General features: G+C 38.4%; 1 protein-coding gene across 9 annotated transcripts in view; it reads right to left on the bottom strand.

Moving 5' to 3' along the window:
• The window catches only part of Rhobtb1 (Rho related BTB domain containing 1), a 122,025-nt gene that overhangs the window by 27,507 nt on the left and 67,817 nt on the right, over positions 1 to 26,701 (bottom strand). For all 9 annotated transcript variants that reach the window (XM_048338845.1, XM_048338846.1, XM_048338844.1 and 6 more), the window contains 2 exons: positions 8,753 to 8,954; positions 8,271 to 8,374 (listed from right to left, as the gene is read on the bottom strand). In XM_048338845.1, the coding sequence (XP_048194802.1) occupies positions 8,271 to 8,374; positions 8,753 to 8,944 (296 nt within the window). In that variant the 5' untranslated portion in view covers positions 8,945 to 8,954. The remainder of the gene's footprint in view (positions 1 to 8,270; positions 8,375 to 8,752; positions 8,955 to 26,701) is intronic.

The raw sequence follows: 26,701 nt of genomic DNA on the forward strand, positions 1-26,701 counted from the left end.
CCACTAACACCCAAAAATGATCTTTCTCATTCTCTAATCTATCTCCCTGGTAGCAGTCAAAACCTTCCAGATCTTAGAACATAAAGGTGCCATAGGTGTCTGTGAGGCCTTGATGGTACCTCAGTTGGCACTGCTATTCTCCAAAAATAGTTTCAGATGCCTGGGTTAGGCATAGGGATTCTGGCTCTTAAAACGTGGCAATTTGGGTTGGGAATATGGCCTCGTGGTAGAGTGCTTGCCTCATATACATGAAACCCTGGGTTCAACTCCTCAGCACCACTTATATAGAAAAAGCCAGAAGTAGCACTGTGGCTCAAGTGGTAGAGTGCTAGCCTTGAGAAAAAAGAAGCCAGAGACGACAGTATTCGGGCCCTGAGTTCAAGCCCCAGGACTGGCAAAAAAAAAAAAAAAAAGGCAATTTACTAAGAACCTACGCTGTTCCATTTCCACAAGGAGGGAAGGGGCAAGACAACGGGTTGAGGGTAGTAGCATGGATTATGATTTGGGTAGATTTTTGTTATACAATCCATCTTCACTGAAATCTTATGCTCTAAATACACAGATTTCTACCACATATGAGATTTTAGAAATTATTTGTCACTATAAGGAATTTAATTCGAGGCCTCATACTTACTAGTAGGCAACCATGTCTCCAGCTCTCATTTTTGAAATTATTTGTATACATTCAGTCTAATGAATTTTTGTGTGTTTGGAGTATGTGTGTATGATGGTAATGATTCACCTCACATTCTACTACTACTTTGTGCTTTTCTCTCTGGGCAAATTAAAAAATATATATTTCAAAATTAGTCTTATAAATGTCTTGGAAATGAAAGCTAGAGGGGGAGAATCCTATAACCGGAGAAAAGCATTATTGCTAATATTAGTGATTTTCTATTTAATAATATTAATTCAAACTATTATCCCTCCCAAATAAATTACAAATCTGAAAACTTGAGGTAGAAAAGTAGGGTTGAAGTTATGGCTGAGTATAAGTGCCTTCTGCTCTTTCCTTCTGCTCTTCTCATCTTTCTATTTGCTAATGCATTAAGAAGTAGCCAGGCACTAGCTTTTCCCATCATCATTTCATTCAGATTGGTATATCCTTTGTGACTCTCACTATAAAGTACAATTAAAATTCTAATAAGATAATTGGGAATGTTTTATGAGAATATTTCCTTGCTAATACTTTAGAAGATCCTGGTATACGTATAGGAGACTGATCAATGGATTCAGCCACTCTTTTGAGTAACAATTATTAAGGCCAGGCCCATTGCAGGACTTGCCAGGGTGCAGTATCGGAATATAAAGGATAAAGATCTCACCTGCATTCTAAAGGCAATAGGAAAGATGAGCAGAGTTCAGAGAGTTCCTGGGAGTATGTAACACTTACTCTCCTCTTAGCATGTTAGTAGTAATTAACTGGCTTAAGAATAGGAAGAGTGGAACATAATTTCTAGGTGGACAGAATGTATATTTGTGGGCCTTCAGTCCAGGGAGCAGAGCCTGATACCGCATTAGACATACTGGGTCACACAACTCTACACACAATTTCTAGCCAGGAGAGTTGGGTACAACACAGATGTCATTTGAAAGCTTTATAAAGGTTTCTACTACATTCTAGACAATTTCAGAGTGCACAACTATGAAACACAAAGTTGATGCTATTCGGTGGAGAAACAGAAAGTTTTCACAGAACTTGGTGTTCTATGTTTGGTGGCCACAGAGTACTGAATCTTCTTAGAAAAAGATATAAACACAGCCACAAAGGTCAGGTCATACAATCTGACAATGACCCTCTGAATTGAGGGGTCTTTCTCTGAGTGAAGATTTTGCATGACAATATGATAGTGTCCCCTTATTAGCTGTGAAATCATATATATATGCATATATATATATATATGTGCACACACACAGGTTCTCATATTCAGCTAGGTAAGGCTTTTTGGTCCCATTTATTTTCCCTGAGTTCCAAGATGATTTGTGTTTTCAGTGAGAATTAAAGTTACACAAATAATTGAAACATAAAGTCTTCCATGCAAATGTTTCCTCGTAATTTACAGATTACATTGTCTATGAAAATATTTCTCATCTTAACATTTTTACTTGGATAGAGTTGAGCTATATTAAACTTTGCATATTTAATGTCTTTAATTGCATTAGTTCTGACATCAGTATTCCCCCTGAAACCATCATTGCACTCAAGGTAACAAAGGTCTCCATCATCCCCCAAAGTTTTCATATGTTCCTATGTACTTCATCCTTCTCTCCATCATCTTCTCTTACTACCTGAAGTCCTTCTGTTCCTATGGATTACACTGCACTTTCTAGAATTGTATATAAACAAGATATCACAGTGCATGCTCTTTTTTTCCCAGTGGCCCTCATTCAGAAAATCTCACGGTAATCTTCAAGGATGCCTCCCTTCTGGTTTCAGTCTGGTAAAAAGCATCATGACAATTCTATGATGGTACTGACCAAAGTGTGTCCTGGTTAAAATTGGCTGATTCATTTCTCTGGAAGTCATCACAAAGTAAGCACTATGCACAAATGTACTCAGAACTAGCTAACTTAGTATATTCTCCAAAAGAACCACGATTCCTATTTTTTTGCTCCAAGTAATTAGTCCTTTTGTATATTCCTACTGTTTCATTAACTTGAGCAACTTTTAGTCATTACAGAAGACCACAGGACTGAATACTTTTAGGATACGAGTTAATTAGTTTTCATAGACCTGTGGGTACTAACACAATGGAAAGTGTAGTTTAGATTGCTTTCCCACAAAGTGAATGCACCACTGCTAACTTTCTTCCCTTTGCTACTTACTATCCATTTATAAAGCCAACTGTCAGGACTAGGGCTAGGAAGAAGGCAGGAAAGTAGTTGTCTCAAGTGCAAAATGCAGGAGGGACTCAAACACTCAGTAATCCAGATGAATAATGTGTTTTAAAATAGTAACATTAAGCAAAATATATTCATGACAAATAAAATAATATTAATCTAAATAAAGTCAGAATCAGTAACAGTGATAAACTTAGCCTGGAGCAAAGGAAAAATATACAACAGTTCTGATCTTGACTTTCAAAATTTATTTTGATTTTTTTTTAAGTTCAAGATGATAGACTCACATTGTACAGTCATTGATTGCCCTTGTCCGCTTCCCATTGATAGAGTGCATGGTACTATCATGCAATTTACCATTCTGAATCATCATTAGAATGCTACTCTGGCCTCTTGTTTATATTATGTTGTGCACAATAAAAGCTGACTTGAAACACTCTAGATACTTTCATTATCCCCCTACATGTTGGCATTAACCACATCATAGGCAAAGACACAAACACTGATCACCCATGGCTTTCATTGTTTTAAAGATCCTCAACTCAGCATTCAAAAATGGGGCATGTTCTGTATTTAATTACATGAGCCTCCTACATGAAACCAAATCCATCTTTTCTAAACAGATACACAGAAACCACAGCTCTGATGAATGATATCATTTAGAATACACACTGTACTTTTCATAAGAGCCAACAACTTTAAAAAATCAGTGTGGAAGAATAAACTATAAAGTAAATTGGTTCCAACCAGATTGAGAATATGCCTTTGAAAGTGTTGAGGATTAGGGCAAGCATAGTGGTACTGAATCTTTTAGTTAAATGCTTCAAGGAAATCATACCCCACCCCACCCCCCAAAAAGCATCCACGATTCCAAGTCACTCAGAAAACTCTGCTTGGATGTATCATCTTTACTGAAAATGGAAGGACTCATGCATGTTTAGATACTTAAAGATGCTTGTAAATATTAGTTTATTGTCTATGGATTAAAGAAATTAAGAAATTGGGGGAGGTAATGGAGAAAAATGAGGGAGGGGGTAACAAGTTTGACAAGAAATGTACCCATTACCTTCCATATGTAACTGTAACCCCTCTGTACAGCACTTTGACAATAAAATGAAATTACAAAAAATAAATTAAGAAAAACACTGGGATATCTGAGCTAGAGAGAGAAAGAGACAATGAGTGCTGATTTGCACTGTCTGCAGAGGAGAGTACAAAGCTAAAGCTGAACCAAGAGAAAATTTCAAGTGAGTTTGTCACCAGCCACCAGCTACATAGCATCACAAGATGGGAGCACAAGGGATTACAGGCTTTAAAGATGGGCAAATTCAAGAAGTAAATTTATCTCCACTCTTTCCAAATTGTCTATCCTTGGTCCTCTCTGTGCCTCAACTGTGACCTAACCTTATGAGAACAAAGTACCATGAGAATGAAGTAGGACAAGACCACCCAACACCAGCCATAGGCCTGGTTTAGATGGGTGCCTTCATTAACCTGTTGCTGTTATCACCACCTTCAGTAACATCAGCTTTATCAAGTGTTTAGAGGTTATCTGACCCTAAGAAATGGCAGTGAAGGAGGTTTCAAGGACAGAAATCAATGAATAGTTGTATCTATTTGTATGTGGCATGGCTAGAAGAAAAAGGCTGAAGGTCTTGGGTGTCCTGTTGAAGGTATAGCTCATCCTCTGTCTAATTTTTCAGCTCCAGGTACCAAAGGGTGAACCTTTCAGTCTTACACAAATATTCCAGAGAAGACTGCTTGAGTGCTATCCCTTTAAATGGAGACTCTTTACTTGCCAGAAAATGAGCAGCTGATTACAGCTAGCCATGGTTACTGTGTACAGTTTTGTTCTTGACATTTCAAAAGATCCAGAGACAATCTTCAAAAGATCATCCATAAGTGGATGGAGAGTAGGAGGTGGGAGGGAAGGCTATAAGAGAGTTGGGGCCTTCATTCCCAAGAACAGAGGGTCTGGCAGATCTTAGATGTGCCAAGTGTCAGAACGTTGATGCTATCCTAACTCTCTTTCAGCTCCCTCCAGTGGAAGGAACCATATCAGTGGTTTTTCTTAGCTGGCTAGGTAACTACCATTTCTGAAGGAAAGGGTCAGTGGATTAGTTTTGAGATCTCTAGTTCTGAGGCTTTGAACAAATATGGAAGAACAAACAGTAATCTAGCTCACTGACATGGAGGTGTTTTCAGCTGCATGCTGTTTGAAGTGAGGTGGAGGCAAGCTGGCAAAGAGAAAGGAGTCAGGAATCCAGAGAGCTGGGTGTGTGCCGGCTCCTGAGACTCACAGGTGGGCCAGCCACTGTGGCACAAGCACTCAGCTCTTTGATCATTTGTAGTACTTTCTCTCTGCCTCCTAGGGTTCCTCAAGGGATTAACTAACATTGGCAAAGCTATTAGGTATGTGGTGTGGCACAAAGTAGGCTGATGCGCTGGAGCCATCTTCCTGATGGACTGGAAAAAATAGGCTAAATAGCTCTCTTCAAGTTATGAAGACAGCAATAACATTCTGGCATATTCAAACCATGCTAGAAACAATTCAAAGTAAAGCTGGCGGACGGCCTACCAGTGATAACCACTTGACGCACAGAGCTGCTCTGGAAAGCAGAGCTTGCTGATGCCTAAGAATGTTTGAGGGGCAACAGATGAGCTTCCTCTGTGCTAAGAAGCAGAGGAAACGTGTGATGAGGCCTGAGGCATCTTCATATGAGTCTGGTTTCTCTCACTGTCACTGAAAGAATCTAAGCGAAGTATTTTAAAAGGGTCCCAAGTGCCTTGTAATATCTTACAAGCCAAGAGTTTATGAGAGTTGAGCATCCTAGTGACTTAAAATAAAAAAAATGGGAGTAAAAAATCAGGCTTTTCAACCAAACTGATTGTCAGGAACAGTAATTATGATTCATCACCCCTTCACCAAAGCTAAAAATGGAAGCCATTAAGAAATTGTACAGTTTTCCCCCAGCAATGAAAAGAACTGGCCAAAGGTCTACAAATGAATAAAAGAAACGACTGCTGCTATAAGAATTTCCCATGAATCTAACTTTGGCAGTACATGGCTGTGGGGTTACTCATTTAGCATTTCCATAAACATGTTAGAGGTGAGCAGAATAGCTCTGGTGTGTGTTCTTTATTCGTGGTGGGGTCTGTGGCAGGGAGCCTGGAGGCTGTGGAGAATCGGAAAGGAAGAAGGAAACACAAGGCACACACATCACACAGAGTGAGGCCGCCAGGGGAGCAAGGCCAGAAAGACAGGAATGTTTCGCAGAGAATCAAACTTGGCTTGAATGGCTTCTTGTTTTCATCCAATGAGGAACAGGTTACATTGTGTGTGTGGGGGGGTGGGGGAGCTAACATTACAGACAGGGAACCAGAACAATGCACTTTGAACTGATGGAGTCACAGGAAGGAGAAGCTTATTTTTATTTGGCATGGACAAACACAAGCACGACATGTTGTAAAATCACCCTAGCTATGTCAGGGAGCTGGAGGAGGCCCAGCACTGATCTGTGCGGACCATAGTGTCATTGAACAGGAATGTCATGAAAATAATGCAGTTTTTTCTGTCACCACTAAGAGTTTTAGCAGTAGAGCCATATTAAAATTTGTTGCTTCACACACATACATTTCAAGTGGCCATAAACCATTTGGAATACTTGGTAGTACTTAAGCCTAAATGTCTTGGTGAGCTCATATCTTCAAATCCATCTTTGCATGACATTTTTCAGAAGTGGGGTTACAAAATGTCCTTTGACAATCTTTGTATCTATTCTCAGTTCAAAGAAAGATACTATTCTAAAATCATGCTTCCATGAAACCACAGTTAACACAAACCTGACTGCATAATAACAATGAATAGATACATTTATTAATATTTTTATGTAGATCAATTGGAAAAAGGGAAAAATGGAACCATGTAATAATTAAGAACCTTATGGAAAGAAAACAATAACAACAAAACCTCCAGGATATGTAGGAGATATGACACTGGATATTAAGTTTATTACAAAAGGGACAATAAGGTCATGCTTTGCTACCATAGGTCTCTTTGTTCCAGTTTCCTTGAACTAAATGGTCTAAGTCACAGGATCTTCTATAACTATTTCCCATACCAGTAGGGATAACACTTTCAGCATTTTGGAGGAGCAGGGGGAAAGGCATGGTTCTAGGGAGTAAACTCAGGGCCTCAAGCTCTCATTAGCTTTTTTGCTCAAGGTTGGTATTCTATCTCACCTCTACTTCTGGCTTTTTGCTAGTTAGTTGGAGATGAGTCTCTCAGATTTGTTACCTCAATCCTCAGATCTCAGATTCCTGGGTAGCAAGGATTATGGGAGTGGGCCATAGGTACCCAAACAGCTTTCAGAAGTTAACTCAATATTTTAGATCACTTTCATAAATGTCTGACAATCAGTTTGGTTTACAAATCTGTTTATCTTTTGACTAATATTTTTACTATACTTGTGTGAGTTGTACGAGTTGGTTCAGAGAGCTACCAGTTTGAAGAGGAGGAAAAACTTTCTAATACTTATTTCAGAATTAAAGAGTAAGTAACTCATAGGCTTAGAGTAGCTAACCCAATTCTGAGGTGTGGCATGGTGCTTAATGTTAAGAAGGGATAACTAAGCATAATATCTCAATTCTTACCTTAAAATATAATGCATTAATTCACAATTAGTAACCACCTAAAATCGCTCTATCTAGGGAATGAAAAACAGCTATACTGTAACCCATTCACTAACAGAAATTCTTAGCAGTTGCTAAATATTTTAAGGCACTCTATGTTCCTACTCATCCAAGTGTCCTTTTACATTAATCTTCCCTTTGCTAGATTTTTTCCTTCTTTCTTATTATTTTTAAATTAAAAATAGGCATTAGTGCTTTAGTTCATTTTGGAAACAGGCCTTGTGAAGGATTTCAGAAATATTTTTCTTTCTTTGTAAAAATGACTTTCAAAAAATGAGTCTTTTCAGATAACACAAAGCCCAAAGCAAGTAACATCAGACTCTTGCTAATATGGTCGTGAAAAAACAAAACAAAACACAAAAAGACCTTTTGAAGTAGGGCAGCCAAAGTGCTAAAATAAGTTGAAACATTAAAAAAAAAAAAAAAAAAGCAAATGAAGGACTACTTAGAAAAGCAGCCACGTGGCCCAAGGCTGAAACAGAGTCCTGTCCTAGTAAACCTCCCAGCTTCAGGAGCTCTTATTGTTTTCATGAAGGACTTCCTGAGCGGTGTGGCGAAGATTTTTCTAGACATCAGGAAACCCTATCTTCCCTTTATATTCTTCCTTCAGATGTAGCAGAACCCAATATATTTTTTTCAAGGCCCTATGATGTGGTTTTTGTTGATGTGTAAACCAGCTGCTGGTATTGTAAAGGAAATTGTACTCAGGCTCCAACATGTTGATGCACTTGTCTTACCTGCCATATGCAAAACGTCTGTCTTTGTGATGATCACCAAAAGTATCCCAAAGTCTAAGAGAAACGCTTACTTCATCGACAACATCCCGGGAACGCTCTAGGACCTGAAAGACAGACAGAAAGAGAGAGAGAGAGAGAGAGAGAGAGAGAGAGAGAGAGAGAGAGAGAGAGAGAGAGAGAGAGAGAGAGAGAGAGAGAGAGATTTAATCAGAGCCTCCCCATGGGGAAGGAAGTCCAAGTCACCACCCTTCAGTACCCCCTTGACCCACTTGCATTGAGTTTCCTCCCTTATGGGAATAACAGGACTCAAACCTCATTCGGGTAACACAGTCAAACTTTCAAGGTTGCATTTTACTTTTGTTTTCTCCTGTGTCACTAAAAAGATTAGTTTTCTTTTGTATTTTTTATTTTAGCCACCCTCTGCCAGACCAGCAAACAGCAAGGATGGCCTAAGCATTCTATAGATGTTTTCTATCTCTTACCTCCTGGCAGACGCGGTACTGGTCAATCGCCCACACGGTTGGTACATGGGTGGCCAGCAGCTGGTACTGCGTCAGCGTGGTATTACACGCCCTGGCACAGATCAGGCGTGTCTTCCCCACGGCATTGTCCCCCACGACCACACACTTGATGGTTTCCACGTTGGGCCTTTCGTAGTCCATGTCAGAGTCCATTTATAAAACTCTGCAGGAGGAAGATGGATGCTACATCAGACACACAGAAGCTTTCAAGAACAATCCAGGACAGGAGGAGCTCAGAATAGTTTTGCTTTTGTCCAGCCACGTCCTCGGAGATATGCGTGCCTAGGCAAAGAAGCTCGGCAGTTCATATGAAGCCTAAATGAAACTCAAGCTTTCTTTTTATATCTCACCCAAGAACAAAAACACCAGACTGTTATTTTGACCCCAAACAGTTTATTCCGGTTAACATGTTATTTTCTCCTTGGTTCTCTCTAAACATAACCTGCCTACTGCAGATCTGTCCAGGCACTGTAAGGACAGCTGGCACACATTTATAGCTCACTAGCTACTCATGTCTGTGGGCTGGTAAGACTGGTGACCTATAGATTAACATTAGAGCGGGCACTGGCTGTGCTGGCAATATTAGTGCCCGCCCCACCGCCAGGATCATTCAATTATCCACTATTTGTTGCTGAGGGGCAGTTTTCTAAAAGTATAAAGCTCTTGATGACTTACAAGGGAACCAAGAGCGAGCACAGGCTGTAAGATCAATTGACTTTCAGAAAGAACAAACTAAATGAACACGTTGAAGGAAAATTCCTTGGTATAACTACTTAAAGATATTTACCAAAGAAAAACAGTAAAAGTCTGAATTCTGAAATATTAATCTAATTAACTTACATTTATTCATTTACTATTTACTTACTTACATGAATCAAATTAATAAAAATATATTCTGAAGAAGGCTCATTATACAGCAAGATGTTTTTAGGCTTTTGCTGCTGTTTTTTTTTTTTTTCTCCTTCAAGAAATCTGGAACATATGGCCAAGAATGCTTTTGCCAGGAAGAAGAGCCAAAGAAAGCTACAAAGGGGTTGGTGAATATGGGATGAGGAGGAGGAGGAGGAGGAGGAGGAAGAGGAAAAGCCACTTGGGCCAGGTTTCCCTGGGGAAAGGCTCTCCACACACTGGGAGCAGCCTCAGTCCAGGTAGCATCTACATGGTAGACCAGGTTTACAGTCTGTAAGATTTTAATGAGCTGTAACTGCCCTTTTGAGGACGTCTATTATTAGATTGAGAAAAGTGATAGATGGTCATTTTTAAGGAGCTTATCATGACTTCATCATGGTAAAGAAACCATTCAGAGTTGGGCAGCAACAACTATCTTGCTGTAATCATAGCTACTCAGGAGGCTGAGATCTAAGTATTGTGGTTAGGAGCCAGGAAGGTCCATGACACTCTTTTCTCCAATTAACCACCAAAAAGAAAGAAGTGGAGGTGTTGCTTAATTGACAGAGTGCTAGCCTAGAGGGAAAAAGCTTCAGGACAGTGCTCAGGCCCCAAGTTCAAGCTACAGTCTAATGTGTGCATGTGCGTGCGTGCGTGCACACACACATACACACACACACACACTCACACAAGAAAAGCCCAAAAGAAACTGTTCAAAGGAGAGACTAGAACAAGGCAAGATTGAGTTCTGCTGGTTTGAGTAAAATGCTAACTTGTGGGATAAGGACCTACACAAAGGGAGACAAGAAATCCTATTAAAAGAACACATTTCCACATTTAGGATAGCTGGGAGATGGAATTGTTTGGGGAAGCAAAAGAGATGGAATTATCACCTGAAATGTATCACAGGAGGTGTTAACTCCAAGGCTGGAGGACAATTTGGCAGGAAGGGAGTAGAGTGATCCCAGGAAGCAGATGTGATTAAGTTTAGGATTTGATCTATGGTTTGTACACCATGAATAGGCTGAAAATAGATAGGTATCTGTGGGGCACCTGGCAATGTCTTTACTGAACATTTTGGGTGGAGTCTTACACAAATCTTCAATTTGGATAATCAGCCAAGGGTAGTAACTTCTAAAGTTAAACCCTTTAATATCGCGTGTTAAAATTCTATGGTATTTTCACTTCCCTAATGGTATAAAGAAGTGACAAGCATCAATTTGGTATCAGACCAATATTTCTCAAATATATTCCAGGGAATATGGATGATGGAGGTGTTTGGTTGTCACAATCTGAAAGGTTATACTAAAAACTATAGGCTACTAGAAGATGGAGGCCAAAGATGTTATTGTTAAATAAATACACTCAATTCACAGACAACTCCTCCACCCACCCAAATCGCCTAATTCCAAATGCCATAGTACTGAGGGTAACAAATACCACTTAGAAGGATGAGAGTTTGAATCCTAACCACCCCACTCTCCAGGCATTTGACTTTGGGCATTCTACACTTTGCAGGCCCCAGGCTCACTTTCTGTTAAGTGGGAATTACAATACTATTCATCACCTGAGGTTACCATGAGGATCAAGTAAATAGATCTCATAAGTCCCTCATGTAGTATCTGACACACTGATGGCTTAGAACATTATAATCATGATACTGAAAATGAATGTTTTTAGATAACAACAAAATTGGCCCAGGTAGGAAGCAAGGATTAGATGCAAACTCATAAGGCTTAATAATGACAAAGATCTACAAAAAGGGTACAGTTTAGAATCACTACCAAAAGTAGTTCACTAAAAACTGAAGAACATAGACACAAGATGGTGCATAGATGACCTCAAGCAAGGAAGGAAAAACAAGTTTCAGATGTAAAGAAAGACTCATTCTTTCTGATGGAAGCATAGAACTCCATTGTGTATACATAACACATCTTCTTGATCCATTCATCTACTGAGGGGCATCTGGGTTGGTTCCATATCTTAGCTATAGTAAGTAGTGCTGCAGTGAACATGGTTGAAGTGGTAGCTATAGTATGGCCTTGTTTGTGGTCATTTGGGTAAATAAATGCCCTGGAGTGGGATTGCTGGATCATAGGGGAGCTCTCTGTTTAGTCTTTTGAGGACTCTCCATAATGCTTTCCAGAGTGGTTGGACAAGTTTGCACTCCCACCAACAGTGTAGTAGTGTTCCCCTTGGGCCACACCCCTGCCAGCATCTGTTGTTACTAGTTTTCTTGATAATGGCCATTCTAACTGGTATAAGGTAGACTCTCAGTGACATTGCCCCATTCCTAAGGAAATGGAAAGACTTGGAAAGAATTTTATTAAGTGAAGTAAGCCAGACCTAAAGAAAAGTAGGTTGCATTGTTTCCCTAATTTGTAAGAACTACAATATGTCTATCACATTCGTAACAGGGGATCTCAATAACCCAATTGCTTAGTTCATAGGACTATAAATAACGAGGTGCATCAACATGAACTCCAAAATATGGAAAGAGGAGGTTCTTATTATTTCCCGTAGGTAGGTTTTTTTTTTTTAAATTTATCTTAGTTTTCAGTACCATGTGTCTTATATATAAGATTATTCTATCTGTAGAAGGGAAAGGGAATCAGAAACAGCAGGACAAAAATGAACCACCGCAACATTGATAGTCACTTGGTACTATGTTGGATATGAACCTTACAGTTTAGGGGGAGGGCTAAATGGAAGATAATGAGGGATGGGGTAACAATGATTAAAAACAAATGTACTCATTACCTTACTTTTATGTAACTGTAACCCCCCCCCATCACCTTTTCAATAAAAATAAGATAAAAAAGAAAGGGTCATAAGTGTAAAAAGAAAACAGAGTAGGAAAAGAAGGTAAAAACATTTTTATATGGCATTTCTAGGTTCCAGAATCAAAATGGCAACAATTGCTAATACTGTTTGATAAATAGCAGTTGATATTATTACTATGTGGTGGCTCAAATCAGGAAAACAAATTCCATTTGGAGTCTGCAACTTGGAATTTGAGGCACACCATTTTTAATGTCCTAAATTGTAAAAGAAAAAATCTTTGGAGAAGGTAAAAAGTTGGATAAGAAATATACTCACTGCCTTACATATGAAACTGTAACCCCTTTGTACATCACTTTGATAATAAATAAATAAATAAATTTTTAAAAAGAAAAAAATCTTAGTTCTTCTGAGAGTTAATCTGATTTTTTTTCAAAATTTTATTTTCAAACTGATGTACAGAGACATTACAGTTTCATACGTTAGGCATTGGATTCATTTCTTTTTTTTTTCAAATTTTTGTTATCAAACTGGTGTACAGAGAGGTTACAGTTTCATATGTTAGGCATTGGATACATTTCGTAAAAATTGAGATGAGATACTACTAAGAATACAGCGTTAGATTCCTTGAGGGCTTGCTAACTAGCTCTGATGACTGGAGCAGATCCTCTGATTGCTAGAGGAAATCCTTAAGTAATTTTCTTCACCAAAACATAGATGGAAAAGTCCTGTAACACTTACAAAAGACTTTTGAGAGGGACAGAAACCCTTCAAGTTTGATGTTAAGGATATGGTCACTTCACTTATTTTTAGACATATTTCCTGTAGTCCTAAGAAAGAATTTTTGGGTCAAGGGTAAGACTAATATTTGTAAGTCTTCTAATCCCAGCAATATTATCTACACCAAAGTGAGTGCTACAGGTGCTGAGCTAGTGCATCTGGGAACACGTGAGGGAGAATAAAAAGCAGAGAGGAATGAAATATTCATAGCCCATACCACTTGCTGCAAATATGGAATTTCCAGGAAGCCCTGAAGAATTTCCAAATACTGAAATTCTTTCATTTGGTGGTAGAGATTTTTTAATGGTAATCAAAACATCATTTTAAATATGTGAAGTCACAGCCAACAGTGTAAACTCATGTTCTACTTGTATTGTTGTAAATCAACTGTTTGTCTGTTATACATAAACAAGTAAACATTAAATTATGGTGGCAATTATGAAAATATGCAATTCTCTCCTTCTCCACTCATTATGGCCTCTAATGTATTCCTATCAAGCCTTCTTATGGTTGAGTGAGCTCACAGGACCATCTGGATAATGACGATCTGGCTCTATGATTTTTATTTACCTAGATTGAGAGGAACAAATATTATTCATTCAACACAGTTAATAAATGTCACCACCATAAATCCCACTAAAAGAGGCCCTTTAGCCTTTAAATACGTACCCAGAGAGACAAGAAATGTAGAAAAGAAAAAATTTGAAAGAACAAGCGCAGGCAACCTGTTACAAGGTCAGCATTGGTATCTTCTAACTTCAAACTAGCTTTAACTTCATTTTTGTGGTTGAATGAGTGCTTAGCACATTTGGATGCCAACAGTTAAAATATATCCCGAAGAATCTACCTGCACACAGTTTGGATGTCAGAAGCAGTAAGTTTATTTGAAAACTACAGGGGAACAAGGCAGAGCAGAGACTGGTCAAGTGGTTCTGGAGGGCTACTATTCTTGATGCTGGGTGTTTACAATCCATAGAGCCGTCTAGGATGGTATATCCAAACCCTCCTTAGGAAAATCTGATTTTTAAAACATTATTTTCTCAGTTCTTGGAGGCTCAGGCCTATAATTCTAGGTACTAAGGAGATGAGATCTAACCATGGAAATTCAAAGTAAGGCAGGATGAAAAAGTCCCTAAGACTCTTTTCTTCAATTAACCAGCAAAAAGCTGGAGGTGAAACTGCAGCTTAAGTGGGAAAACGCTGACTCTGAGCAAGGAAGAAAAGCTCAGGAACAGTGCTCAGACCTTGACTTCAAGCCCCAGCATTGGCACATAAAACAAAACAAACAAACATTATTAGATGATATGCCATACTTGGATGATCCTTTTCACCAAGAATAGAATATATACTCAACATTTACTACTGTGTGGCAGGCAAAATGGTAACCCCTCAATCCATGCCCTAGTCCTTAGAGTCTGAAAAGATCCTTGGGTTCCATGGCATGAGGGAACAAGTATTGCAGGAAGAAGCAAGATCACTAATCAGATGACTTTAACATAAGGAGATTGTCCTGGTTTTATATTTGGGTTCAGTGTAATCACAAGGTCCTTGTAAATGTGGAAGAGGCAGGCAGTAGATCAGAGTTAGAATATGATGATTCTCTGGTTGGCTTTAATGGAGGAGGAAAGGGCCAGAATCAGAGAACACAGGTGACTTCCAGGAACTAGACAAGGTAAGGGAACAGATTCTCCCCTACAGTTACCAGAAGGAAAGAAGGAACACATGCTACCAATGTTTTAAATCCAATGACATCCACTTGAGACCTTTGATCTTTAGAAGGGTAAGTTCATAAATGTGTGTTGCTTTGAAACATTGTTTTTGACAATTTGTTATAGCAGCAACAAGAAACTAGCATATCATGCTTTAGGTATACAAATGGATTCCTTGAATTCTAAATGTTTATTACACCTTGGTACCTTTATAGATGTCATTCTTTTGTACCTATCACCCTCTATTTCTTGCTTGGCTCATGGTTCTTATTTTTTCAAACCTTATTCAGCTATCATCTCTAAAAGCTTTTCTATCTTCCTCACAGACCAAATTTACTTTCTCCCCTGATCAATGATAGTTAGAGAGGAAAACTGGTGATTTTTTTATTTTTAGGATTTATTTGTGGTTGTATCTTTTGAGTGCCATCTCCTACACTTAATGATTTTTAAATATTTCTGGGGTAAATTTATGTGCTAACTACCCCTTTTCTATGAAGACTTCCTGTCTACTTTGTCTGGCTCAAAGGGCAACTAATTTAATAGTGACTTTCTCTCATAGGGTCAATCACAGCTCAAAATATAGTGATATAGCGCTCTGGTCTGTTATTTAAATCTCATCTCTTCCTGTGATGGTACCTTAACCCTACCTGGAGTCTTTCAGTTGATGGCTTTCAAGATATTTGGTGCAGGCTCTGGGGAAAGTCCATGCATTCCTTCACCCTCTACCATTATATGACATTTAGGGTCCAGGCCCTATAATTCACTATCCAGGAACTCTGTGGTTGATGAAAGCTGAGATGTACCTATATGTCCCAATAGGCACACTTCAGTATATGGCCACATGTTGGATTCAGGTGATGGGAAAGGAACCATGTTAATATTAGAAGGTCAGATATGGGGAATGGGGGGCAGGAGTAGTTGTCTTGAGATACTCACTAGAGGCTTCCTGTCTGTTATGAATCACACACCACTGGAAGATGCTAACTCTTACTATGTCTTCTGTGGTATCCCTTATTTTATTTGCTATTGTGATCAAGGCACTGAGAGAAATCTAAGGCACATAAAAGTAACTGTGTCTTCAGCACTTCATTCAGCTGACATAGATACTCTTGAGTGATACTATTGTATCTCCACTAGTTTGCTTGTTCCTTCCAAAAGCATATAACCTAAACTTCAAGAAATAATGGAATTTGGTCATTAAAAAATATCAGTAGAATAAATTTTAGAGTATTTGAAGGGTTAGTTATGACAGAAAAGCTGAGAATTTTATATTATTGACAGAAACAAAAGGGAAATGTTAAGAGTTGCATAATAACTAGCCAGCAGCCAAGTTTCAATTCTGCAGATTTCATTAGCCTGAGCTCTTAATCACCAGTGGTAGGCAGGAGGGAGCCGTTTTACACATAAACATCTTGGCTGAAATGGAGAATGAGTTCAGAGCTGGGAAAGAGACAGTAAGGCTAAGCTGGACTTCTCCAAGTCTAAACTTCACAGAACTAAATCACTAGAATGCTATTTCTTCCCTTCACTTGAGGCAACAGAACTGGTCAGTTCAACCAACAATATCCTTTTTTTTCCCTAATTGAGTGTTCTGATTAAGAACAAAGTAAGAATGGCAAGCAACTAGGCACTGCATACAAGTTCATGTATGCAAATACATAGAGTCATCTTTTATTGCTCACAAGCACTGTTTTATATAGCCTCTCCTCATTCTCACCGGAGCCCTGTGATAACTGGATGCACACAAGGTCATTCTCTCTATTTTTATTTTAAACTCAAGGTCAGTGGAGAAAGCGATCCAGGAATAGAAATATGCTTTCTCTTCTACCTCTTATGACTACTGACCAATTTTTAAAAATAAAACAATAAGAAAACAAATGTGATAAATAGAACTACTGGATCAGAATATAACCAGTGGCTTTTAAACATTGAATGTACGTATAGTAATTGATGTACAGTCAAGATACTTCCACCTCATGGTGTGTGCTTTGAGTAATCAGCACACCTTATGTGCTGCTGTGATTCAGGGGAATAGAAGAAGGAAGTTAAAGCTAGAAGGATAATGTGATTTTTTGTCCATTTATATGATTTTTGTATTTTAACATTTTTATGTATATATAGAATCACTAAAGTTTCTATTTCCAGTCTTTACACTGAAAAAATCATTTACTTTACAATTTTAACTAGCAGTTTTTGGTGATGACATTTGCATTTATTGGATTGGATTGGATTCAGCAGACAGGCCAGAAGTGGGTCTTGTCCTCAATGTTCTTCAGAGTCAGTTGGGGGAGAATATATAGAAGGCATAAGAAAAATAAAAGGCCTTGGTGAGGGAAAAAAAAATCTCAGGTGGAGGCATGAGGGTCAGACAAGAGAGATAGCTATAAGGGGACTCCATTTTTCTGCTCACCTAAGACCAAGAAAGGTCGACTCTAGAGGCAGAGGAGCCATCAGGCCAGGCAGGCTCCAGGGAGGGTTGCTAAGGAGAGATGAGATTCAAAAGACAAGCACATATCAGATCATCCACAAGGGCCTTAAAGCCACAGTTGGGGATCTGGGTTTTATTGCAAATGCAGTGGGAAGGGCTGAAGTATTTCAGCCAAGGAGTGACAGGTTCTAGATTGCTGTGCAAAGAACATTGGGGGAGAAAATGACTATGGGATGAAGGACCAATTTGGAAATCCTTAAAGTCTCCAGTTCTATGGGACAAAAAAGATGGTGGCTATGGCCAGGGTAAAATTGGCAGAGGTGAAGCCAAGTGGACAGATTCAAGTTTCATTTTGGAAGAAGATGTACTTCAAACATCCTTTACACTGTCTTCTGGAGTATTTATCAAATGCTGATTTTCAAACACTGATTGGTAAGGCAGATAACTATCATATATATATATACACACACACATTTATATATTGTGTATATATATGTATATATATATATAGTTTCCACCTCACTGACATTATAAATTTTTATGAAAGAAATTTTATTTTTTAGTGCTCAAATATTTTCCTGGTGCCTTGCTTCTTTTCCAGCCTTCAATAAATGTTTGTTGCACCTGAATATCAGCCACTCCCCACTTGCCTTGGGAAGCTTGCAGCTAGTGCTGGCAGAGGACTTGCTCTCTAGTGACTGATCATCCAACCCTGTGGTTTCACCCCCTAGGGCAGCAGCATGTGGCTAAGCCTGAGTTGGTGAGAGAAACACCTTGAGGGACATCTGTGTGGTTCATCTTGAGAGCAGTGCTTGGCAGATGGCATTACACCAATGGCTGTTCCCTAAAAGGAAGTGTATCAGTAACCATGGGAACCACCAAGGACCAGGCTCCTTCACTTACTGGGAAACTGGGGGCAAAACAGAGTGCCAAAAAATGCAGGCAGGATGGGGCAGGGAGTCTGGTGTGAGAAGAATAAAAGAATGTGTTTATTGTGCTCTAATGTCTAGAACCAATTCATGACTCTCAAAAATATTTACATATAAAACGATCATAAAGTTCTCATTTACTTTTAGACTAACTCAGCTGTAGTTCCCAACTTTTCTTTGGCTGAAAAAGAGAAAAGGGAGGCTCATGGACAAACTTCCTATGGAGAATGATTTATAACTGATGTGAGAGTTTTGAAGAGAGTTCATTATAGCCCTAAAAGAGCCATGTCATAAAATGCAAGTGCTAGGCTTCAGGGCAAGAATGCACAGATACCTTGGGCCCCTGTCCACAAATTACATTGGTGAAATTAGCCATATTTTATCTAGACAGAACACTCCACCCAGAACCAGAAAACAGGGATTAGAATTAACTAGAAACTGGAAAGCTGTGGTCAAAATGCACTTCCATGGGGCCAAGTGAGAAAGACACTGAAAACCAGCACAATGCTGCTTTCACAGAAAAAGACATGATTCAAGCCAGTGACAGGTCTTTGCAACAGGTGTTCATATTCTAGAGACACAAATGTAGCAAGGACTTGGGGGAGAAAGCCAACGGGAGACTAGCAAGCTTCCTTCGGCATGCAGTAATTCCGACTAGTGCCCCCAGCTGAAGATGGCCCAGTGACAGATACCTGAGTATGGAAGTACCTCCTTTTGTTCTTTGTTTGCCCTAGCCTTCTCAACCAGCCCTCTGTTTTGACACTGTGACACAAGTGGTTGACTCCTATTGGGTTAATATGTTAAAGGTTGGGTAGCAGCATGAAGTCCCTAACAGAAGACAAACATTTGGGATATAGTCTGTGGTGGTGACATTTTTCACTAATGTTCTTATGTCTCTCCACCAACTCCACATTAATTAATTTCATTTATTTGCTCTGCAATTAGGCAATTTCCTGACCCTATCAGAGCTTTCCTTGGACCCTAACAAGGCCTAAGGTTAGCCAACTATTTAGAGTACACTTCAGTCCTTGGACAGCATAAATACTTTGTTTTATATGGATGGAGTAGGAAGGTACCATCCAATATGTAACCTATTAAAACACTGAAGCATAGAAGGGAATGAATAATTATCTATAGGCAGGGAGAAAAGATCTTCCATTGGAGTAGATACAATCTGAGAAATAACTGTACCTTAAAAATATTTGATGTAGCGGGCTGGGGATATGGCCTAGTGGCAAGAGTGCCTGACTCATATACATAAGGCCCTGGGTTCGATTCCCCAGCACCACATATACAGAAAATGGCCAGAAGTGGCGCTGTGGCTCAAAGTGGCAGAGTGCTAGCCTTGAGCAAAAAGAAACCAGGGACAGTGCTCAGGCCCTGAGTCCAAGCCCCAGGACTGGCCAAACAAAAACAAAAACAAAAACAAAAATTGATGTAAAAGATATATTGCCAATGCATAAATACAATAAATAGAAGGTGAGGTAACAGGACCATGTGTGAATGAAAATGAGGTAAGAGATGATGTATGAATGAAATTCAAGATTGTCAAGTTAAGAAAAAGAACACAGTACCAACAGCATACCACAGATTTGAGAAGGTAGTGTAATTAATTAGTGAAGAATAGGCTAGAAATGAGAACATCTCTCTAAATGCGGAAGTAAAAGTCATCTGAAAATGATGTGACAGGAGATGGTGAGTAGCTGTCCAATGCAATCTCCTGGACTGTAGGTGTTCCTGAGAAATGAGGCAGGAAAGAAGGATTTAATAGAGTAAAAATTTCCCACTTCCAAACAAGGAGAAAAACGGGAAAAAAAGAAAGGAGAAAGGACTTTGGAGAAGGAGAAGGAACAGGAAGAAAAATCAAAGCAAAACACCAAATGTACAAACCTTTCTGGTAAAATGTGTAAACATTGATGGCAAAAAAAATGTTTAAGGATTCTATAGTATCTTATTAAAACATCTCCTAAAACTAATGCCCCAAAATATATAAAGGAAATAACAACAAAGACAACCATAAATATCACCAATACCTGTTTTAACAAAAAAGACCTTAAAAAAACATAGCAGCAAATTTCTACATTAGTTCAAATGGATCTATATGTGAAGGTAACCTAAATTATGTTTAGGTATTTGAGATTTGGGGCAAAATCACAGGTCCTCATAAGAAATTAAAGTGCTCAAATATTCTAGGCCAAATGCATAGTGATAATTAGGGGGGAAAAGTAGCTTTAAAGTATGGACACTAAAATTAACTGAAATACATATAAGATCAATTTATATTAGTTACTTTTCATTTGGTTACAATATTATATAAAAATTATCTGTAAAAGATAACATGGAATGCAAAAAAGAAATGGGCAGCTTTTAGTAGTAATAATGAGCCTTAATAAGTCAATAGCATATGAAAAGCATGAAGGAAACCTTTAGAAGTAGAGGGAGAAATTCATGAGAACAGCTGAAATACAGTACATAGGGTGAATAAGTGTCATACTAAGAGGTAAAAATGAGCCATACTATATGGAGGATCTGAATAATTAATAATGAGTTAAATTAACAGTTACCCCTTATGTTCCCAAACCAATGAGATTTCCCTTTCTTCCAAGTGTGTTTGGTATGCACTGCATTAGAAGAACAAAAAATCTCCTATGGTATAAATCGTATGAACTAAATTCTCTGACTACAGATCAACTAATGAAAAACTCAAAAGAAATGCTTTACCAAAAACAAACAAACAAACAAACAAAAAACAAAACAAAAAACCCCACCAAAACCGAAACCAAAACAAAACAAAAAAACAGCAGCAGTAACAAAGCCACCATTAGATATTTTAACAATATTGTCTGATATATCCATCTAACGAAATAACTATAAATGATAAAGAACAAATATAGAGGACATCTTTAGGAAGAATAAGAGTTTAAACACATGATAGGAGGGGCAGTAGTTAATTAAGGCACTTGCTATTACATTGGACAAATTACTTAACCTAAGCCTCTGTGTCTTTATCTGTAAATGGAGGATAATGACCTCCTTCAGTGGGTTCTTGGGAAGGCTAAGTTAGATAATTCTTGTAAAATACGTTAATCATTGTGCCTGGCATTAAGAGATCAGTGACTCTGATCTACTGAGGTTGCCATTTCAGTTGTGTGAAGACTGTGTAACCTCAGAGTGAAATGTGCATGCTATATGCTAAGGGATAAGAGCACAAATACAGTGCACAAGCCACATAGGCCGGATGAATACGTGTCACTTCCGTAGCAGTGTGCCTCCTTTTTCCTTCATGAGAAGTAGCAGCTCCACACAGTAACAGCAAACAGACACAAATAGGACTCCACAAGCTGTGAAGATACCCTGGGGACTTCGTAACAGAGGGGAGATTTACCTCATGTATCTATCTTGCTGTCCAGCTCCTCAAAAGTCTCTATGGTGTTTCCCTGCCAATGTTCTCCCTCTTGTTTTGACACCTGTCAATCTTTTCCTCACCATGTTCTTCTCCATCCCATTCTGCAGGGTGACTATTGTGCTCTACTTGTCTTCTTCACATTCCTATCCATTACTCCCTTACTCCCTGCATCAAGTAAATGGATCTTCCCTGTGAACCATGCTCTTTCTGGGGTTGGGAGATGGGGAGGGTACTAATACACAATTGCTTGGAATGTAATAATGTAACAATTGTCTCTGCTATCTAATGAAAAACATCAACATCTTCCCCTGCAACAAGAATACATGGGGGATGAATTTGAAGGGCAAGCAGTAGTTGTGGATAAGAACAATAACTTGTTCCTAACTTTGCTACTTTAGTTTACATATTTTCTACAATGCAAATGAATGATTTTTTTTAATTGAGAGAATTCACCTTCTATAAAACTGCCTTCCATCTTTGAAGTGGACAACTTACCAGTGTTTTTTTTTTTTCCTCATGATCATAACGTTGGGCAACTACACTCAGAAGATAATTGCAGTATTTTCATCATTCCACAAAACAGCCTTGGACTCTTTGCAAGTCACTTCCCAGCCTTCGCCTCCCCCAGCCCTGGCAACCACTAATCTGCTTTCTGTTTCTGGACTTGACTGTTCTAGACATTTCCTATACACAGACTCATACATTCCGGAGTCTTCTGCATCTGTTTTCTCTCACTTAAGCATAATGTTTTCAAGTTTATTCATGTGGTAGCACATATCTGTAAATCATTACTTTTCTGGCTGAGTAATATTCATTTCTAAATGTGGATATTAAGTTGCACCAACAGGTTTCATTGTGATGTTTACATACATGCATATAATGTATTCAATCATACTTCATTACTCTTTTTATCTCCCTTCTTCTTTTCAGTTTTATACAAATCTTTAATGAATTTGATTATTCTATTCTCAAATAAGTATGTGACATACTTCAATCATATTCACTTCCCATCATCCTCTCCTTTACTCCCCACTCTTTTTCGTTCTGGTTCCCTTCCTTTTCCAACAGTCTCCCTTTTACAATTATGTCACATAGTAATGCTAATATTACGATATGAATTGCTTTTATAATAGGGTAACAGTTTAGCTTGGAAGAAAAACAATAACTATATAAGTCTAGCCATAGAATGTTAATTCTGCCAAGAATATGCTCATATTATATAGTAATAAAATGATTTTACCATATATCTATTAAACCATATATCTATTAAAATAACATTGTAAGCATGACAAAGTTGTTTGTTTCTGACTCAAATAAAAAAGTACGGGAATCTAAATGACATGTTGCTGAATATCAGATATAGAAACTGAATGGAATGGAAAGACAGCTGAACTCTTCAGAACAAATTCACACAATTCTAGCTCAAGCATGAGAAGAAGAAATTCTTGCCTTCAAGATTTTGAGCATTCAAAGAAAGCATTTACGGTAACCAAAATGAAGAATTTTATGGAATAAGCCTACTACATGAAATATGCTGTGTAGTCAAGTTACGTTAATTTTAAATCAATAATATTGTATATAATTCAGCTTTACATTCATGAAGAAGAATATAGTTAGAAGTATGTTATATGCAGGCCACACATGTATTTGTGTCCCTGAAAACCACAAAGGCATCAATATTTGTGCACATGCATGAATGAACTTTATAGGACAAGGGTTGCTTGGAAGGACAGACTTCCACATATCTTCAGATAAATCATAACTGACAGTAGCTAGCTTAAGTAAGTAATGACTTGGTTAAAACACACACACACACACACACACACACACAAACACACACACACACACAAACCAAAGGCTGAGCATGGTCCTAGTGGCTTGCATTTGTAAATCTATCTAGTAGGTGGAGTAGATGTGGAGGATTATAGTTTGAGGCTAGCCAGGGCAGAAAAATTTGTTAGATTCCATTCACCAAATAACAAGCATAAAACAGGGCTGGGCAGGTTCAAGTGGTGGAATGCCAACAGAGCTAGCCAGCAGAGCAAGTATGAAGCCCTGAGTTCAACCTCAGTAACTCACACACACAAAAAAAGGCAAGGGGGTGGGGAGGATGGTAGTCAAATTCTGTAAATGAAGGACTTGTCTCAGATGAAGAATTTAATGTTTCAGTCACATGGAGTGTGCAATAGAATTACCATCAGAGGCAGAGTGCTGGTGGAACTCAGGCTCTTGGTTTAACTTCAAGTTATGTAGGAATGATAAGTTTGCAAAACAATGCATCAAGCTGTATCTTTATATTCTGTAGACATTTCTGCATGTGTGTTTTACTTTAATTTTTTAAGATTTTTTTCTTTTTCTTTTTTTAAAATAAAACACAAAAGGCCAGGAATCAGCTACTCAGGATGCTGAGATCTGAGATTGTGGTTTGAAGCCAGCCTGGGCAGGAAAGTCTCCATGAGACTCATTTCCAATAAACTATTCAAAAACCAGAAGTGGCTAAAAGTGGTAGAGTTCCAGCCTTGAGCAAAAGAGCTCAGAGACAGCACCAGGCTCTGAGTTCAAACCCCACAACTGACAAAATAAACATAAAAATATAGCACAAAAGGCACTACACATTGATTTTTGTGTCTAGATAGTCTTATATAAATGGACCTTAGCTAAGGGCTGGATCAGGAGTCCTTGTCAAGTGTTGATAATAAAAGTATTGGTTAAGTCTTTAAGGAGATGTCAAAGTGACCAGTGGTTGTCTGAGAATGCCAAGGTTGAGGATGAAGAGAACACGTGCTTAAGAACCTTTCCTGGTCAAGTGAAAGGGAATACCAAAATAGAGAGACACAGGATAAAAAGACAAACTACTACAAAAGCTATACTTGCAAAACTGTTTGGTGTAAACCAACTGAACAACTCATGGGGGGAGAGGGAAGGGGGAGGGGGAGGGGGAAATGAGGGAGGAGGTAACAAACAGTACAAAAAATGTATCCAGTGCCTAAGGTATGAAACTGTAACCTCTCTACATCACTTTGACAATAAAAAAAAGAACCTTTCCTGGTGATGCTTTGAAGGAAGTTGTTCATTGAAAGAATTCTCTGAAGATGTCAGTAGGCCAGATTCTACAGCATCATGGAGACCATCTGCTGTGAGCTTTTCAGATACATGAACAATCAGGCAATTACACTTAAACATTTTTGAGACTACAATATTCCAGGTAAGCTCTATTTAGGTGTTGATTCAAGCAAACAAGGAAACTGGCATTCTGCTCCCCCGCTCGGCCCCTGCCAAGATTTCTCAGTTTAGTTAGACCATGAATGCATGATATACCTACAGCTAATGTAAATATTCCCCTAAACTATCCATACCAAGTCATAAAACTCTGAAAGATTTCTGTTGTCATGTCAAAAGACAGTCCCCAACATAATTCAAATAAGAGTTAAAAAACACTAGAAATATGAAATCTCAGAGCTCACTGGTGATCTTTATTTGGTACACACAAAGAAAAACCAAAGCCTCTTCCCAGGACCTTTGGTTCCAGGTCCACAATATCTACTCTTTCCTCTGCTTATTAATGTGCGGTCACAGAATAACCTATTTTAGAATGCATAGATGGAGATGTGTTGAAGAAAGGGGGAGTTGAGGAATTTGTACTGATAAGAACTGAGAGAAGACAGTATAATAAATATCTCCTCATGGCCTATGGAACTGAGAGTACATTCACACGAAGGAATCAATGGCCTGGGTCATGTTATGTGAGACAGAAAAGTGAGGAGAGGGTGATAGAGAAGGCAGTGAAGAGAACATTAGAATCACCAGGGAATTTGTTTAGTTTGGAAAAAAAATACCCCTATGTTCTCGGTAGCTCTTTTTTAACCAGCTACTGAAAACAAACCATCAATAGTAGATTAGATGAATAAATACTAAACTGACATCTGTTTGTACAATGGAACACTATACATCACTAAAAATGGACTCACTACTTTGTTATAGTCTTATTATTTGTGCAGTTTTAAAAATAGAAGATACATTTCAATAAAGCCTAGTGTTGATCTACCAAAACTATAAGGTAGTAAATTCCTCAAGGTATCCTACTTAATGCACAGCCAAAGTGGAGAATCACTAGGAATCACTAGGAATATTGGAGCCAGTCTCACCACCCTTTGGGAACAATTGCTAAAGTTTTAGGAAACTGACAATCACATTAAATAGTATAAATTGTATTAACTTAAAATTTAACAAGCTACAATAAAGGTAGGGTAAGGGATACCCCAAATGGATTGTTTTACATTTTACTATAATCAATACCTTTGATTTTTATGCCAGTTTTGTGTGGTGGGTATATTATACAGTGGTGTGCTATGGTGCCATTAATGATGTACTATGGCCACCATGACAAAGCATGGCTTACTTGCTTTGTTGATTGTGTAGACTTGAAGAAAATAATTTAAAAAATTCAATAATGCAGAATACATTTTAAAGTGTGAAAAATAATTGTTGCATTGTAAATAGTCTATTTGAGAAAAATTTCTCCTAGAATTAAAAAAAAGATTATCCATTTCAGGAAAAAAAATCATTTACATCATCGGTAAACAGGAAAAGCTGTGGCACCTGTCTCTGTCATTCAGCTTTTATCTTCTTACTCATCAACACAGAAGAAGGTATTAGCCAATACTTCCATGGAAGCTCCTTTGCCAACTGTACCATATGCTGACTATGGATGAGGGTGTTGGAAAAACCAACCAAAAGCTTTCTGTGGGACTCAATTGGCAATTTGGAATTTATAATATACATCGTATGTTCTTTTAATTGTTTTTCTTAAGTGATATGCCACAATCTTTATGTTAGGAACATTTATGTATTTATTTAGGGGATTGAACGCATGGGTCTTGTGCCTGCAAAGCACGTGTTCCACCCCTGAGCTGTAGCACTTATCATGGGTGTACTTAGGCACGTATATGCATTCTTTTTATTCCCACTGTTGAGCTTGCTGATCTGCCA

The sequence above is a fragment of the Perognathus longimembris genome, chromosome 2, assembly GCF_023159225.1.
Source record: "Perognathus longimembris pacificus isolate PPM17 chromosome 2, ASM2315922v1, whole genome shotgun sequence".
Taxonomy (NCBI): domain Eukaryota; kingdom Metazoa; phylum Chordata; class Mammalia; order Rodentia; family Heteromyidae; genus Perognathus; species Perognathus longimembris.